At 33.7% G+C, this 16,887-nt stretch overlaps 1 protein-coding gene across 1 annotated transcript in view; it reads right to left on the bottom strand.

Moving 5' to 3' along the window:
* Positions 1–16,887, bottom strand: part of Slc5a12 (solute carrier family 5 member 12) — a 52,188-nt gene that overhangs the window by 23,478 nt on the left and 11,823 nt on the right. The window contains exons 5-9 of the mRNA XM_027936698.2: positions 13,402–13,556; positions 13,148–13,288; positions 5,148–5,277; positions 4,197–4,285; positions 689–801 (exon numbers count right to left, since the gene is read on the bottom strand). Of these exons, the coding sequence (XP_027792499.2) occupies positions 689–801; positions 4,197–4,285; positions 5,148–5,277; positions 13,148–13,288; positions 13,402–13,556 (628 nt within the window). The remainder of the gene's footprint in view (positions 1–688; positions 802–4,196; positions 4,286–5,147; positions 5,278–13,147; positions 13,289–13,401; positions 13,557–16,887) is intronic.

Here is a 16,887-nt window from a genome sequence, read left to right as displayed (position 1 = left end):
ATATTATTATACAATCATTCAAATATCATATTTTCTAAGAATATGTAATAATTCAAGAAAAGACTTACTGTAGTTTGCTGAGAGAAAATCAATCAGGAACAAAATTGGTTAGATAAAATTTTATTTGTGAAATACAAACATTTTATCAAATTACCTAGATTTTCTATAATGAATAAATGAAGTGTATAATTTACTTATACTTAAAAAAAAGTAAACTTCTTAAAACTATACAATGATAAGTGCTCCAGTGATTATAATCATAATATGCAATCTTATGGTTAAATAAGAAACAATTATTCTTTGAGGTAAGATTACTGGGAGTTTGCTTTTAAGAGATTTTCTTTAGAAAAGCATTTGGGTGTTTTAGAGTAATTGACCATACTTAGCAGAACGTCTTCCTATGCAGATGACTAATATGATCAATACAGCATAATCAAGAGATGATTGTATGATAAGTATAGAGCATAAGATATCTGAAAATAAAGTTTATATAAGGTGAATTAGGTAGTCATTATTTTCTATAACCATCCTGGCATCTGTAGAAGTATAAGAATCTATAGAGATTCTTCATAAGTCTCAGTGTGCATTTGTGGCTGTAAGTATATCCTGAATAGCACATGAAAGATTTTGAGATGCACCAAATATACATTCTATGATACGGAGTAAAAGGTCTACCAGCTGTACCTACATAAGCCTTTACTGATCCAGGTGCTCAGCTTGTCAGAGAGATGGGGAAAACAGCTCTTGACAAAATCCTCAAAGGTCACTGTTGCTAGGGCATTGATGCTGGCAGCCACGGTACTAAAGGGAAAGAAAAGCAAGAACATAGTTCAAACTAAACAAGGCTAAGCCATCAACCTGCCCTATCATCCAAGGCAGATAGACAAAGGAGAGGTCTATAAAAAGGAGATGTCCACATGTCCATGTTCTGGAACTTCAGAGGAATACATAGCCTGTACTCATTCATCATAATTTCTTCTGTAATAATGCTCTTTCAATTATTCCACAAACTACACAGAAAAACTGAGACTTTTATTTTCTGACTCCCATTAATTCCTCTTAATGAATAGTTAATAAGTTAGCAGGGAATAAAAGAGGGAGTGTGTGTGTGTGTGTGTGTGTGTGTGTGTGTGTGTTTAGGTTGGAGTAGAGCTGGAAGTAATGACTATCTTAACCCAAGAATCAGTTTGCCACTGATTCATAATTCATAAATTAATGTGTCTGCTTTTTAATTCTTTGTACTAGGCATACAATGGTGAACAGAAAAAAAACATGGGTCTTACACTCTTAACTAGGAATGCAGATATTTAAAACCAATTATACAATTGATTCCAGTTGTGAAATTGTTAGAAAAACAACAAGATTCCATAAAAACATGCCCCAAAGAGACCTAAACAGACTATCCACAAGATTCCCTTTAGGAAGTGGGAAATAAAGACAGGTATTGAAAGGAGTCATGCAAAGTAAGAAAAGATGTTTGGAGGATGAAGGGAAAATTATATAGAGGCACCTTGACGGATAGGTACTTCTCCTTCTTTTTACATTCTGAAGCCTCCTGCATAGCTGGAATGCAGAAGAGGTCAGAGAGAGAAACAGCAAAACCAAAAATGCATGAGTTCTGATGTTCCCTCTGACTTTCCTTCAGAGTTCCCTCCTACTAGACCTAAAACTTGTTTGGATGTCAGAAAGTTTGAAACTTTAGGTTTTCTTTGTAGAAAAGCATGAAATCTTATTTAATTATTCATGTAGACCAGAATATTTTAGCTGCTAAAATAGAAAACTATTAAATTCAAGAGGGGCAAAAAAATCACAATTTAAAAACTATTCCCTTTAAAACACGTAATATTAAAACTATTCTTTTAAAAATAAATCACTGTTTTCAAAGCACAATTATATAATAGAATGAAAACAAAGTTGAAATTATAAGAAAATAAACTTCAAAAATATTTGCAGATATTACGATTTATGTACAGACCCAGAAGAATTAGCTTAAAGTAACTAAGGGAGACCTAGATGTCAAGAATATTATGTAAAAGAAAAGCAATACATATATAACAGTCTAACATAAATCAGATTTTAAATCACAGTCATTAAAATTATTTATATCACCATAGTTAAAATCAGTACATGAATGGAATATAAAAGAGCATTCTGAGAAGCTCTCAAAGACAAAGAATCTAGGAAATAATAAAAGCATTCTTTCAAGAAGATGGTTTAAAGATGGCTTATTAACTATGAAACAATAGAAAAACTGTCTACTAATGTAGAAGTAAAATAAACTAGCAACTTTAATTGATTTACTATATTATAAACATAATATACATGCTTTAATGTAAATATACTAACATGGGGGCTGGATGACTTAAAATCATAGAATGGAGAATCCTTTATGACAATGTTGTTAACCCAGAAATCATAATGGAAAATTGTGAATTAAAAACTCAATATTTTTTTATTTTATTCTTTTTTTCCCTGGTATAGGGCCTCATGCATCCTAGGCAAGTACTTTACCACTGAGTTACAACCCAAGCCCTTTTAAATTTTATTTTTAGACAGGATCTCACTAAATTGGCCAAGCTGGTTTCAAATTTATAATCCTCCTGCCTCTGTCTCCTGACTAGCTGGGATTACAGGCATGTTCAATCACACCCAACTAAAATCTCAATATTTCAAAGGAAAACATGGAAGGCTAGGTAGTATGTTTCAGGTCAGAGCCCCTGCAAGAATACCCCAACAGGGTAATGCATGGAGTCATAGCAGCAAAGCTGAAATTTCAATGATGGCAGAGATGCCAGCAATGTGCAGTACTCATCAGAGAAAACTACAGGCTGCATGCAAAGTCAGCCCAAGAGAAAGACCATATAGGTTGCAACCAGAAAGTCCACATGGGAGGAACTTCTCAAAGTCTTGGGAGCCCACCTTCACCCTAAAACACTCCAGATACCAGACTTGAAATTTTAGAACTTAATTTTTACTGCTAAGTTCTTGGTCTTGCCTTGAGACACTAATTCTATTTTTTTTTCCTATCCCTCTTTTTTGAAATGGAAATGAACACCCTGTACCTGTCCCACTACTGTATATTAAATGTCCATAACTTTGATATTTACAGGGCTCACAAATGAGCTTGCCTCGAGTCTCAGGAGAAACTACAGTCTTAGATTTTTGAGCATTGCTAGAACAGTTAAAATTGTGGATACTTTTGTGATGAAATGAGCCATCTTTTTTGGGGGGGTTACCTGGGATTGAACTTAGGGGCAGTCTATCACTGTGCCACATCCCCAGCCCTATTTTGTATTTTATTTAGAGACAGAATCTCACTGATTTACTTAGTGCCTTACTTTTGCTGAGGCTAGCTTTGAACTCATGATCCTCCTGCTTCAGCCTCCTGAGTCGCTGAGATTACAGGTATGCACAACCACACCGGGTTGAAATGAGTTACTTTACATCATAAGCTAGACATGAACCTTTGGGGTCCAGGTACAAAATGCTATAGTGCAAATGATGAATATCCACTAAAAGTCCATGTGTTAAAGGCTTGGTCCCCAAGGTGGTTCTTCTGTGAGGTGATGGAATCTTTGAGATTAAGTCCTTTTGGGAGGTCCTTAGATCATAGAAGGAATGTCCCCAAAGAAGATTATGGGGCCCTGACCCCTTCCTATCCCTCTCTTCTACTTCCTGGCTCATGAGCTGAGTGATTTTATTTTGCCACGGCATGCTGCCTCCTTGGAACTCCAAACTAATGAACAGTTGATCAGAGGCTAGAACCTAAAAACTATAAATCAAAATAAGCCATTTATCTTCATAATTTAATCATCTCAGGTATTTCATTATAGTGATGCAAAGGTAACTATACAGTATCAGTAAAGGTCGAGATAATAAACAGAATGGTGTGGATTAAGGACAATCTAGGCTTACATCCTGCTTCTGCATTTTACTAACTCACCATGGATAAGTTGTCTACCTTGTTAAACCTATTCCTGAATCAGCAAACCAACAATAATGTGAGTAAAGTTTTAGTCTCAAATGCTGTGTGACAACTATTGAGCAAATACAAATAAAGCATTCAGTATGACAGTGGACACATAATAAGTGCTAAGCAGATGCTGTTGATTATTACCTCCATTAACCTTGTTATTTCATCACCATTGTCATCGTCATTGTCACCATCAGCATCACATTGTTGTTGATATACTAACCTCAATGTTCCACTAAAGGCACAAGCCACAAAAAGTCCTGGAAGTCCTGGCATTGTGGCAAAGAGCTCCATGACAAAATAAGGCATCAGCTAGGGGGAGAGAAAGAGAAAGAGAGAGAAGGGTTGAAGGGTGGGGAATAATGCTCTTCTCAGCAACATCAGAAATGTGGGAATGTAGCTTTTCTGTAATATATATATATATATATATATTATATATATATAATATATAATATATATAATATATATATATTACGCCATTTTCTTGACTATTTACTCTGATTGTTAGCAATTAAACCTGAAAAGCAAACCCTTAAAACATGCCTTTATGGCATCCAGATATTATGGTTCCACCTTATACCAGGCTTGTAGCAAAGCAGCCACTCTATGACAAGCAGGATGAATGAACATGCAGGGGAGGAGAAGGAGAGTAATTGTTCCTCCAGAGCATACTATCTATACATGGAATTTTAAAAATACATTTAATGTAATATGTTGGCATGATATTTAAGCTATGCTAAGAAGGCATGATCAGAAATGCTATGGCAATAAGGGTCATTTTCTTCAACTGACAACCAAAGCCAAATTCACCTTCTTCTCTCCCCAGCTTTAAACTGGTCTCAGGCCTTTAGATATTGAAATGTGTTTTGTTGTTGTTGTTGTTGTTGTTGTTGTTTTGTTTTGTTTCAATACTCAGTTTGAACCAGGGTATAACAAATGCTAGGCACGTCCTCTACCCCTGAGCTACATTCCCAGCCCTTAGAAGTCTCCTCTTGTTACATGCTCAGTTCCCCTTATTGTAACCTGGTGCATGTGACACCATCAACAGCAGAGGAGAGAAGCTAAGTCCTTGGGGTTTAAGAAGTGTCCAGAGGACAAGGCAGAACAGACTACACTTCACCAACGATGGCCAGAACCTCACTCATTCCGACTGTTTCCCCCAAGGAAACCATACCTGGTCTGGTGCTGAGATCATACCAGAAGTCCAAGGATCACAGTCTTTGAAGTGGGAGTACATGATCAATCCAGAGAAGACAGCACACACCAGAATGATCCAGAGACCCAACAAGTTAAAGTACAAGGCACTAGAAGAGAGCAATGAGCCAACTGGTCACCTCTATGCCATGTCACAGTGTAGAAAGGGCACAACCAAAGACTCTAGGTTAATTTCTGAGGAGTCCTTTAGCTCTCAAGAATCATTCAATTATATACTTTTGCATCTGTGAAAGTATCTTATATTTTTAGACTACTTAACAAATGTGAATAAGGTAAGATTTTAGATGGATAAATGGAATCTCTTTTAAATTGCAATGGTTCCCCCTCCCACCTTTTGCAAAATCTCAGTATGTGTGGTATGAGATCTATTTTCTTGGATAAAATTTCACATACCAATCTCATTATATAACTTTAAGTGATTTTCCCCCCTACTCAATTCAGAAAACTGTCAAAAAACCAACTTACATTTTAACATCTTTTCTTCCAGAGGGATAATGAGATAATGTAGAAATAGACAAGTTATGGAAATATTCACTTTGGTGATTAATTCAGATGAAAGTTTAAGTTGAATTTTTTAAAGATGCTACAAAGTATGAAAAACTTAACACCCTCTTAACCATACTATTTGGAGCTGTTCATCTTATTCTATAAGACACAAGCATGCATAATTCCAGTTGGAAGATTTGTAGAATCCTATGGTTACTTCATATCCATTCAGTCATTTGAAAGTCAGAAGCTTTCTCATATTCTTTTTTAAATGTTCAAATCATTTTTGTTAGTTTATTTTATTTATACAGAATGATGGGTTTCATTGTGGCATACTGATGCAGTCATATAACACAATACTATCAATTTTACCCTGGCCTCCTCCCTTTCCTGTTCCCTTTCTTCTACTGTATCGGTGTCCCTTCCATTTTCATGTTATTCCTTTCTTTCCATTCTCGCTCCTACATGTGAAAGAAAACATATGTATTTCACTTTCTGAATCTAACCCACTTTGCTTAACATGATGGTCTACAATTCCATCTAACTTTCTGCAAATTATATAATTTCATTCTTCTCTATGGCTGAATAAAATTCCACTGTATATATGTACCACATTTTCTTTATCTATTCATCTATTGACAGATACTTAGGCTGAGGACATAACTTGGCTGTTATGAATTGTGCTGTAATAAACATGGGTATGCATATATCTTTAAAGTCGCTGACATTAATTCCTTTGGATAAATATCAAGGAGTGGTATAACTAAATCATAGTGTTGTTCTGTTTTTATTTTTTTGAGGAGCCTCCATACAGATTTCCATTGTGGTTATATTAATATACAGCCTCACAAATAATGGATCAGAATTGCTCTTTCCCTACTTCTTCACCAACATTTATTATTGTTTGTATTCATGATGATTATCATTATGCTTAGAATGAGATGAAATCTCAGCATAGATTTAATTTTCATTTCCTTGACAGATAAAGATGTTGAACCTTTTTTATATATATTTGTTAGCCATCTGTACTTTTGAGTAGTTTCTGTTCAGTTCACTTGCTCATTTACCAAATAAGTTATTTAGTTATTAGCATTTAGTTTTTCAGATTTTTTTTATATAGTCTGGAAACCAATTCTTTGTCAAAAGAGTAGCTGGCAATGATTTTTCTCCCATTATGTAAGCCATGTCTTTACTCTGTTAGTTGTTTTCTTTGTTGTGCAAGAGCTTTTTAATTTGATACAATCACTACTATTTTCTGAGCAACTGGAGTTCTAGTCAAGACATTTTTACTGTGCCTACATGTTGAAATGTTTCCCCTGTGTTTGATTCTCAGAGTCTCAGAGCTACTGGTCTTACACCTAGATCTTTTATCCATATTGAATTAACTTTAATATGGAGTAGGAGAAGGATTTCATTTCATTCTTCCACTTTTATATATTCAATTTTTGTAACATCATTTTTAAAACAGGTTTTCCTCTCTTCACCATATATTTTTGGCACTTTGTCAACAATCAGATCACTACAGATGTGTGGGCTGGTCTCTGTCTTCTATTCCATTGAAATATGACAATATCATGCTGTTTTTGATGCTTTGGCTCTGTATTATAAATTGAAATTGGCTATTGCAATACCTCACACATTGCTCTTTGTGTTCAAAATTACTTTGGCTATTCTGGGTATTTTGTTCTTTGATATGAATTTTAGGCTTATATTCTCTGTGTGAAGAATATATTTGGTAATTTCATGGAGATTGCATTTGATAATATGTTCATTTTACAGTACTAATTCTGCCTACCCATGCACATGAGAGGTGTTTTCATCTTCTAGTGTCTTCTACTTCTTTTTTTCAGTGTTCTGTAATTGTACTTGTAGACATTTTTTCACCTTCTTCATTAAATATGTATTCCTAGGTATTTTACTTTTTTAAAAAAACTATTGTAAAATGAAATAGTTTTCCTAATTTCTTTTAAAAAAGATTCATTATCAGTATATAGAAAAGCTATTGATCTTTATATGTTGTTTTGCATCCAGCTACTTTATCAGCTCTGGGATTCTTGTGGTGATAAATTCCAAGTCTTCTAGGTATAAGATCATATTATCTGCAAACAGAGATAATTTGACTTCATCTATTCCTACTAGTATCCTTTTATCTATTCCTCTTCCCAAATTGTTCTAGCTAAAATTTCAAGTAATATGTTGACTAGGAGTGGTGAAAGTGAACATCCTTGACATGTTCTTCATATTAAAGGAAATGCTTTTAGTTTCTCTCCATTAGTATGATATCAACTTTGGGTTTGACATATATAGTCATTATGATGTTGAGGTAAGTTCCCTCTATCCCTAGTTTCTTTATTGTTTTCATTAAGAAGTGATGTTCAATTTTCTCAAATGACTTTTCTGCTCTTATTGAGATGATAATGTGATATTTATCTTTACTTCTATTTATGTAATGAATTAACCTTTATTGATTTACCTATGTTGAACTATCTTTGCATCCCTGAAATAAAACCAACTTGAATATGGTGTGTGACAATTGATGCATTATTGAATATTTGCTAATATTTTATTAAGGAGTTTTACATTTATATCCATCAAAGAAATTGGTCTGTATTTCCTTTTCTTGGGTGTTATTATTGAGTTTGGCTATCAGGTTGATAGTGGCTTTGTAGAATGAGTTTTGAAGCATTTCTCCTTTTCTAATTCATGGGATAATTTGAGGGGTACTGGCATTAATATTTAATGATCTAGTATAATACAGCTATGACTCCATCTGGTCCTGGGCTTTTCTTTGTTGGAAGACATTTTTGTCACTGCTTCAGTCTCATTGATGAATTCATCATGTCCTGTTGTTCTAATTTTGGTAGATCATATATGTCTAAAAAATTATCCTTTTACTAAATATTTTTATTTTATTGGAATATAAGTTTTCAAAATAGTCTATAATGACCCTATAGATTTCAGTTTTGTCTGCACTAATATTTCCATTTTAATCTCTAACTTTATTTAGGTCTTCTGTTTTGTTTTCATTATTTTAGCTACTTTAAAAAACTGATTATAGTTTCAAAGAACTAACTCTTCCTTAATCCTTTTTACTATTATTTATGTTTCTATTTCTTGAATTTGGCTGTGATCTGTATTATTTATTTCTATTACTTTTGGTATTGGTTTGCAAATAAGCAGTTCAATTATTTGAGATCTCTCTGCTGTTTTATGCAGGCATGTATTGCTATAAACTTTCCTCTTATAACAGTTTTTACCATACCCCAAAGCTTCTAGGATATTGTGTTTCCAGTTTTGTTTAATTCTAAGAATTTTAAAATGTCCACCATGGTTAATTGTATAACCCATTCATCATTCAAGTGTATTGTTCAATGAATTCACCATGGATTTGCATAGTTTCTATAGCTTTTCTTGCTGTTAATTTCTAATTTAATTCCATTAATATATGAAAAGAGTATGAAACCAAATCTTTTTTATTTGCTGAGATTTTATGCCTTAAAATATGATCAATTTTGGAAAAACCAGTGCTAAAATGGAAGCTTATTCAGCCATTGTTGGATAAAATATTCTGTAGATATCTGTTAAGTTGTTTTATCAATAATATAATTTAAATCTGATGTATTTTTTTGTGTGTAGATGACTTATTAGTGAGAGTGATACACTGAAGTCTCCCACAATTATTGCATTAGGCCCATTATACCCTTTATATTTAGTAATGTTTGTTTTATGAAATTGGGCAAACTGACATTCAGGGCATAAATATTTATAATTGTCATATCTTCTTGTTGCAGTGTTCCCTTTACCAATGTGATAAACCTTTTTTGTCTCTTCTGACCAGTTTTGTCTTAAAGTCTTCTTTGTTTGACATGACAATAGGGACTCTGCTTACATTTGAGTTCCATTTGCATATAAACTAATTTTCCATCATTTTACTTTTAGTCTGTTGATTTATTTGCCTGTGAGGTGTGTTTCTTGGAGACAACATTCAGTTGGGTCTTATTCTTCAATCCCATCTTCCAATCTACATGTTTTAACTGAGGAATTAAGACCATTGACATAAGTGTTATTATAAAGCAGCATGTATTATTCTTGTCATTTTTAAAATTTAACATTTGATTCATTCCTAATTATCATATGCTTATTTATTTTTCTAATGTGATTTATCATTTACCATATTCTCTTTGTTATTTTTTATCTACTTCTTCTTTGTGTGGGATTCCTTTTAGTATCTTATGCTGTGCTAGATTAATGGTTGCGAATTCCTTTAGTTTGTGCTTATCTTGGAACATTTTTATTTCTCCTTCAATTCTGAAGGCTGACCTTTTCTGAATATAGTATTCTAGGTTGATTGCGGTTTCTTTCAGGACTTGAAATACATTGTCCTTATCTATGTCATCACGATGCATCTGCTGTTATTCCAATAGGTTTGGCTTTATATGTGATTTGGTGCTTTTTTACAGCTTTTAAATTCTTTCTTTCTTCTGAACTTTTTAAATTTTAGCTAAATTAAATTTTTGAAATTTTAATATAAGGTTTTATGTTCTGTCTAGGTGGGATTGTAAATTCATAACATTAACCAAAGAATTTTATAATTTTACCAGTCAACTATGAGAGATGAGAAACCAATGGTAAGATTGTATAGAATGTTAGTCATGGTGTTCTGAATATGTTTCTCATTATAAATGGACTTTAATTACATACAAAATAAATTCTCCTGTTTGCCAAGTGCAGAACTTCATTGATTCCATAAAATATATTTACCGGGCAACTTTATGTGTGTACATGTACTCATTTTAGCTATGGATAGGATGTGATGGGAAGGGCCCCAATATCCTGCACCAACTTCCCCTACTTCCATAGCACCATTTATTTTTAGTAGTCTTGAAAGATACACTAGTGCCTAAAGGAAAAAAAAAATGTCATTTAAATGACTTGATTAGTGATACTATTTCTAGGTTCAAGGAAGATCTGGCTTAAAATAAATTTGTCTTTGGTTAAGTAATCAGTCTTCTTGGTCATCCAATTAACTGCCCATATAATAAGCCACTCCTGGTTTTAGCTTGAAGCCACATTTAATATGAACTTTATGTATCTATTTCTGCTTGCCTATTTTGCAGGATGTATTTTTCCCAAGTAACAGATTTTTTTTCTTATTCCCCATTGGAATGTTTCAACTACATTAGTCTTCAGATAATTGAGCAAAAACAGAATATTTTGCTCAGCATTGGGCAAAGTGTGCTCAAAGATGGTGAGAGTCCTCCTCGGACCCTGAGTGGCCCCCCACAGCTCCAGAAGTACCCTTGAGAAACCCACTATTTCCTCACTACAACAATCTCTCCTCCAGCTATGTCTACTTAAAATGTACTTCTCACTAACGATTAAATCACCATAGGTTCTCTCAGAAAAGTTTTTCTTAAATAGATTTTATTTTTTTTTATCTTTCCTTATCAAACAAAATCCATCACAGCTCTATCCCTTTGTAAGATTGGGAATGGACAGAATCTGGTGACAGTCCTACATGCTTAGAAAATTCTGTATATTTTTTTCTTCATGAGTATCTCTTCTTTATTACAATTGTCATACACACCCAATGCTAATACAAGATATTCAAGTTCCACGCCAGTGTATGAATGAGATTTCACTGATGTATGTTTCAATCAAACAAACCCACTAAGTGAGGCTTAGAGATACATACATAAAAATGTATACATATGCATGTGGTGTATACACACACATATTATCTTCCTAATATGTATGTGTGTTTACACACACAAGCATTCTTGAAGCTTCTTAAAGCATTACTTTGTTTAAAAAATGATGATTTTTTAATAAGCATAAAACATTAGTCTGCACCTTGTGGGAAAAAATGATGAAAAAGATATAATTGCTAATTTTCAAGTACCAGTAGTATACTATAGTATAGTATAGGGAGAAATTAAGCATGTGAACTAGAGAAACTAATATTCATAAGATTAAAAAAACTAAACTTAACAGAGAACTATTGTGTGTTTCACCAAAGGATTTGTCTCTTCACAGATACATCCAATTCTGGTTTCTCTTAAGACAGTTTGTTAATGAACTTTAATTTAAATAAGTTTTAAGATCAAAGCCATCTCCATTTTCAGTAATGCAACTGTTTGATAAAATGATGATCATGTGTGTAAAGGGTTTGTGATAATAGTATTTTATGAGATTGGAATATTTTACTAGTGAATTGATAGAACATTGGGTAATGTGTTCACTTCCCTATGAGAGTTATGAAATATGTAAGTAGTAACATCCCAGTTCTCCTTCTGGAACTCAACTCACAAAATGGTTGAATCATTTCCAGACAGTTTTATGTTTTATTCAGTGCAAATAAGAAATTGTACATTGAAAGTATTTTAAAATCATGTGGGGAATATTCATAATGACACTTTCACTAAGAAAAGTTTAGGGCATCTTGACAAAGCTAGGGTGCTACAGCCTTAGGCAGCAGCACTGGGGACAAGACATCATTTTAGATGCAACTCTGGTTTTCCTACAAGCTTTTTGAGAGAGTATTATAACTGCCCTTGGTGTCCATTCCAGAGTGCATGATGTCCTGAAGTGCTAGAAAGAGGCTTGACAAAGTGTGCCTCTCTGTTCATGTCCTGCAGAGAGCCAATCTAATAAGAACAGAAGTGGCTACAGTCCCTTTACAATTTGCCACATTGTTCTAGGTTCTCTTCTTTTTAAACCTCTCCTTGGAAACTGTAAGGTTAAGTACATCTGTTATAAAATTTAGGCCTCACCTACAGAATCTCTGAGCAGTCCAGCCTCATAAGGGAGTTTAACATAACTTGATTTGTAAACACAGGTGAAGCTTCACTTGAACTATTTCTTCTAAATGTCTACATTAAAGAAAAATGAAACTCAAAGCTAACCACTAACAAACCACCAACCAACTTTTAGAAATAGGGACACTACAGAAGAACAGAACAAATTAAGGCAGCCGTATAACTATGACCAATCAAGTATTTTCTTTCTTTACTTCCGTGTTCATTCTTCAAGAGCTTCCCCCTTTGAAGTCCCTCTGTGGAATCCCCAAAACACTTCTAAGCATCTTGAATTGTGAATTGTTATTTTTTCAAATAAACATTTTAAATTTTATTGTGCCTCAATTTACCTCTTAACACACCAGAAAATAGTTGAGCAAGCCACAGGCTGAGCCATGAGAGCCATTTCATCATGGCAACTGTGAGCAAGAAACACAGGTATTTATCTCTGCATCACCACCCACAGCAAAGGCAGGTTGACTTCATTCAAACTCCAACTCGGCCACTTTGCTGAGATGGGAATAGTAATGCCTAACTCACAAAATTTATGAAAAGTTTAAGTAAATCTTGCCATTTCTCTCCCTCTTTCACATACATGCACAGCTGTAGAAAGCATATAATAAGAACTCAATAAAGTGGAAGAAATGATGGAAATTTTTTTTGATTAATAACTTACAGCTTAGCATGCTTCTCTGTTTTGCAAGAGATGCATCGCTGGATGGTTGATTGATTAACTCCATAGATTCCGAGCCATGTAAAAGTTCCTCCCACTGATATTGTCCACAAAGTGTGCCGCCGGAGGGGATCTACATCAAAACTGTGAAACAGTGAAGAGAGTGAATGTCAATTCATTCAATGCTTAGAATTATTAGTTGATGAGGCCATTCAATTAAATCTTTATAATGCCTTAAAAAGTAGCATTGGACATACTCAACTATATGAAGTCGGGATCCATTGCTTGCTTGCTCTAATACATTTTGTAATCCACCATTGTGAGCCGATCCTTGAATGAGAACTGTTAAGAAGCCCACAATCATGACAATCATCTGAAATGCATCTGTCCACACCACTGCTTTTAATCCTCCCTAAAATGAACAGAATGATGTAAAGTGTTAAAAGCAGGGTCTGTAAAGCTCCCCACTCTGGACAGTTTCCCTACTAATGCAATCATTTCATTTGTTCAATAACAGTTGCTGAGCATCTTTTATGTGTCAAATTTTTTGTTAAACATGAGAATAGTTGTAAGTGAAAAATATACTAACCACTAAGAAACCACCAATCAACTTTTAGAACTACGGAAACTATAGAAGAACACAACAAATTAAAGCAGCCGTATAACTATGTTTCTTCCTTAATTTCATTGAGCTCAAAATCTAATGGAAGAAGCAGATATTTGATAGTAATATGATAACTTAAAATTATGGAACATGCAATTAAGAACAGGTTACTATTGGAGCATACAGCAGGAAGTCTTAACCAATTCTTTCAGAGTGATAGACAAACTAAATTCTGAAGAATAAGTAAAAATTTGTCAGGCACAGAAGACCAAGAGGGGATCAAACCAACATGTATGAAGAAAGAAGAAACATTGGTCCTCAAGGAAATGAAAGAAAACTTAGATATACACAATCAAGCTGTGGAGAGCCTAAAGGGGGAACCTCTGAATTCTCTCGAGGTCAAGCAGATAGATATTGATAAGTACACTTAAATAATTCACAATTGCCAGGAAATATCATTAAAAAGAGATTGATAAAAGGGTTTTTTTTTGGTAATATTTACATTGGTGGTTGTGTGGATAATGAATTGTAAGACTATAGAAGACAAGGTGTCAGGAGACCAGCTCAGAGTTTATTCCTGAAGTCCATGCCCAAGAAGGTCAACAGTTTGAAGTAGGGTAAGGGTATGGATTGAAGGATATTCAAGAAATAGCTTATGATTCATTAAATATAGGCAATTATATAAGCAAGGGAATTAAGAATAATCTCTTGGTATGACTTGTATAACTTGGACTCTTTTTTTTTGTTGTTGTTGTTTGTTTTTATGAAACTAGCGGCAGTGAAAACACTTTGGGAAATGGAGATAGTCAAATACTGAGAAAGAATAAAAACCTATAAAGGAATGTTGGATTCTATATATCCATGAAGGAAGGAGTTTTAAGAGCTACAGGATGATCCAGTAGGAAGGTGAAAAAAATTAGAGTTTAAGGAAGGCAAATTTAGTTGTAGAATTTGTATAGAATAATTATGCAAGAGATCAGAGCAGTGGTTATGAAGCCACGTTTCCCTCTAGAATCACCAGAGGGATTTAAAAGGGTTTCTGAATTAATTGAGGTCTGTATTAGGGGTTTGTCCTCAATGTCTTTTGAAACTCCCTAATGGATTCTAATGTAGAATTTTAGCTGATAACCTGACAATAAGAAGAAAGGAGGAAAAAGAGACTGTTGCATTTAGTGTTCCATGTATAGAAGCCCTTAAGAATCCCACCATACAGAATGCATAGAATCCCACGATAGTGAAGATGGGGTGAGCTAATAGGGAAAAATTAAATGAAGCAACATATTTTAAAAAGCTTTTTTTTTTAAATGAAAAGCTCTAGGTAAATGAAGGATGTGATATTTTTAACACTGAAAAGTAGAATTATCATCCCCAGTTACTCCTCCAGAGTGTCAAGAACTTCTGTGAAAAGATGACATGCTTTATCTTTAACTTGAGAAGGGAAAAAAAAAAACATATTTTTGATGATGGTTGTCCCATCATTTCTTTTGTAATTAAAAATAAAATTTGATTAAAAAAAACAAAAAAAAAAACCCTGATAAAGGCATGTGTTAGTCTAATATATTGTCTAAATCATGTTTTGAGAAACAATAAAATTTTTACCTCCTCCCTCCTAGATAGTTCTATCTTGATTTCCTTTAAAGATGTTCTGCTTTCCAGTCTCAAATGTCAATTTTAGATTTTAGTCACATGAAGACCCAATACCAAAGGCTTCAGTATTCAGAGATTATTTGGCATTGGTTATGCAAAAATTTGCACAAACTTGAGCATTAGCTACACATGCAAAAGAACAAACTCCTTTATCAAGTAGTCGTTGAGTCAGATTACAGTCACCATGAAGTTTTCTCTGACTCCTGTATACAGCAAGTTTCTGTTTCTTCCCTGGGGGCTCCTCTCTCTCATCAAACTTTGTTGATTTGAATCTAATGTCCACCTCACTAAATGGCAACCCTCTGTATGGCAGGAATCACTTATTTTTAAAATACTTTCCTCTGGTTATTTTCCACATGGATCATCCACTAGAGGATCACAATAAAGAGCTCACTGTATGAATGCAGGTATTAGATAAATAGGCCCCATGCTGGTGAGACACAGAAGCCTTTAACATGGCTAGAGAGGAGAGATGGCACAGAGGTGTGGTGAGGCAAACTGAGATGGGCAGATTGGATTCACTTCATGAAATATTTTCAACTCTAGGTTAACAAGCTTTTCTTTATGCTACAAACAATAGGAAGCAAGAAGAGAATTAGGCTACTGAAGTGGTATAAAGAAATACATGTCTGAGGAAGATTCATCTGACAGAGGCAAACAGATTGGAGACATGAAGCCAGTTAGGAAGTAGCAAATTTAATTCATTTCATTTTATTCATTAAAACGCTCAGACTCTTTTTAAATATTGTACTAAAAGGGGTCTCGACATTTTCTGTGCCTGTTTTTCTCTTTCCTGCAGATGCTTAGATTAATTGAGTGTTTTTATTTAAATTCCATTTTTCAGATTGTTTTATTTAAAGAGATTCCCTTGAAATTTTCCCATACATTTTTAATTTAAGAGTGAAAAACTTAATGCCATAAACCCCAACAATTCAAATGGAATAAACCCATAAACCTTGAAACTTTTACATACATTTTTAATTTAAGAGTGAAAAACTTAAAGCCATAAACCCCAACAATTCAAACGGTATAAACCTATAAACCTGGTTATTTGCTACCTGATTTAGATGCTACTGTTGGACAATTTGGGAATTGTTCTTTTGCTTATCCCAAAATTATATAAAAACAAATGAATGATTATTTTTCATATATTTTATATCATAAATAATTATGCAATTTAATATTGTAAGCAAATACAATATTAAATAACAATTGACTAGAATTACTAAATATTTACTACAGGTATCCCATATCTAAAATGTTTGCAACCAGAAACATTTCAGATTTCAGTGTTTTTCAGATTTAGGAATATTTGTATGAAATTTTTCAGCTGAATACCCTTAACCTGAAAAATCCAAAATTTGAAATGAAAGCTCCAACATCCAAAATTGTTTGAAGATAATGTCTACACACACAAAGTTTCACATTTTAAAAAAATTGGATTTTGGAATTTGGAGTTAGTGAGTTCTTCTTGTATTTTACTTCTTTTTAA

This window comes from Marmota flaviventris, chromosome 9 (assembly GCF_047511675.1).
Source record: "Marmota flaviventris isolate mMarFla1 chromosome 9, mMarFla1.hap1, whole genome shotgun sequence".
NCBI lineage: Eukaryota > Metazoa > Chordata > Mammalia > Rodentia > Sciuridae > Marmota > Marmota flaviventris.
This window is presented reverse-complemented; position numbering and strand designations above follow the sequence as displayed.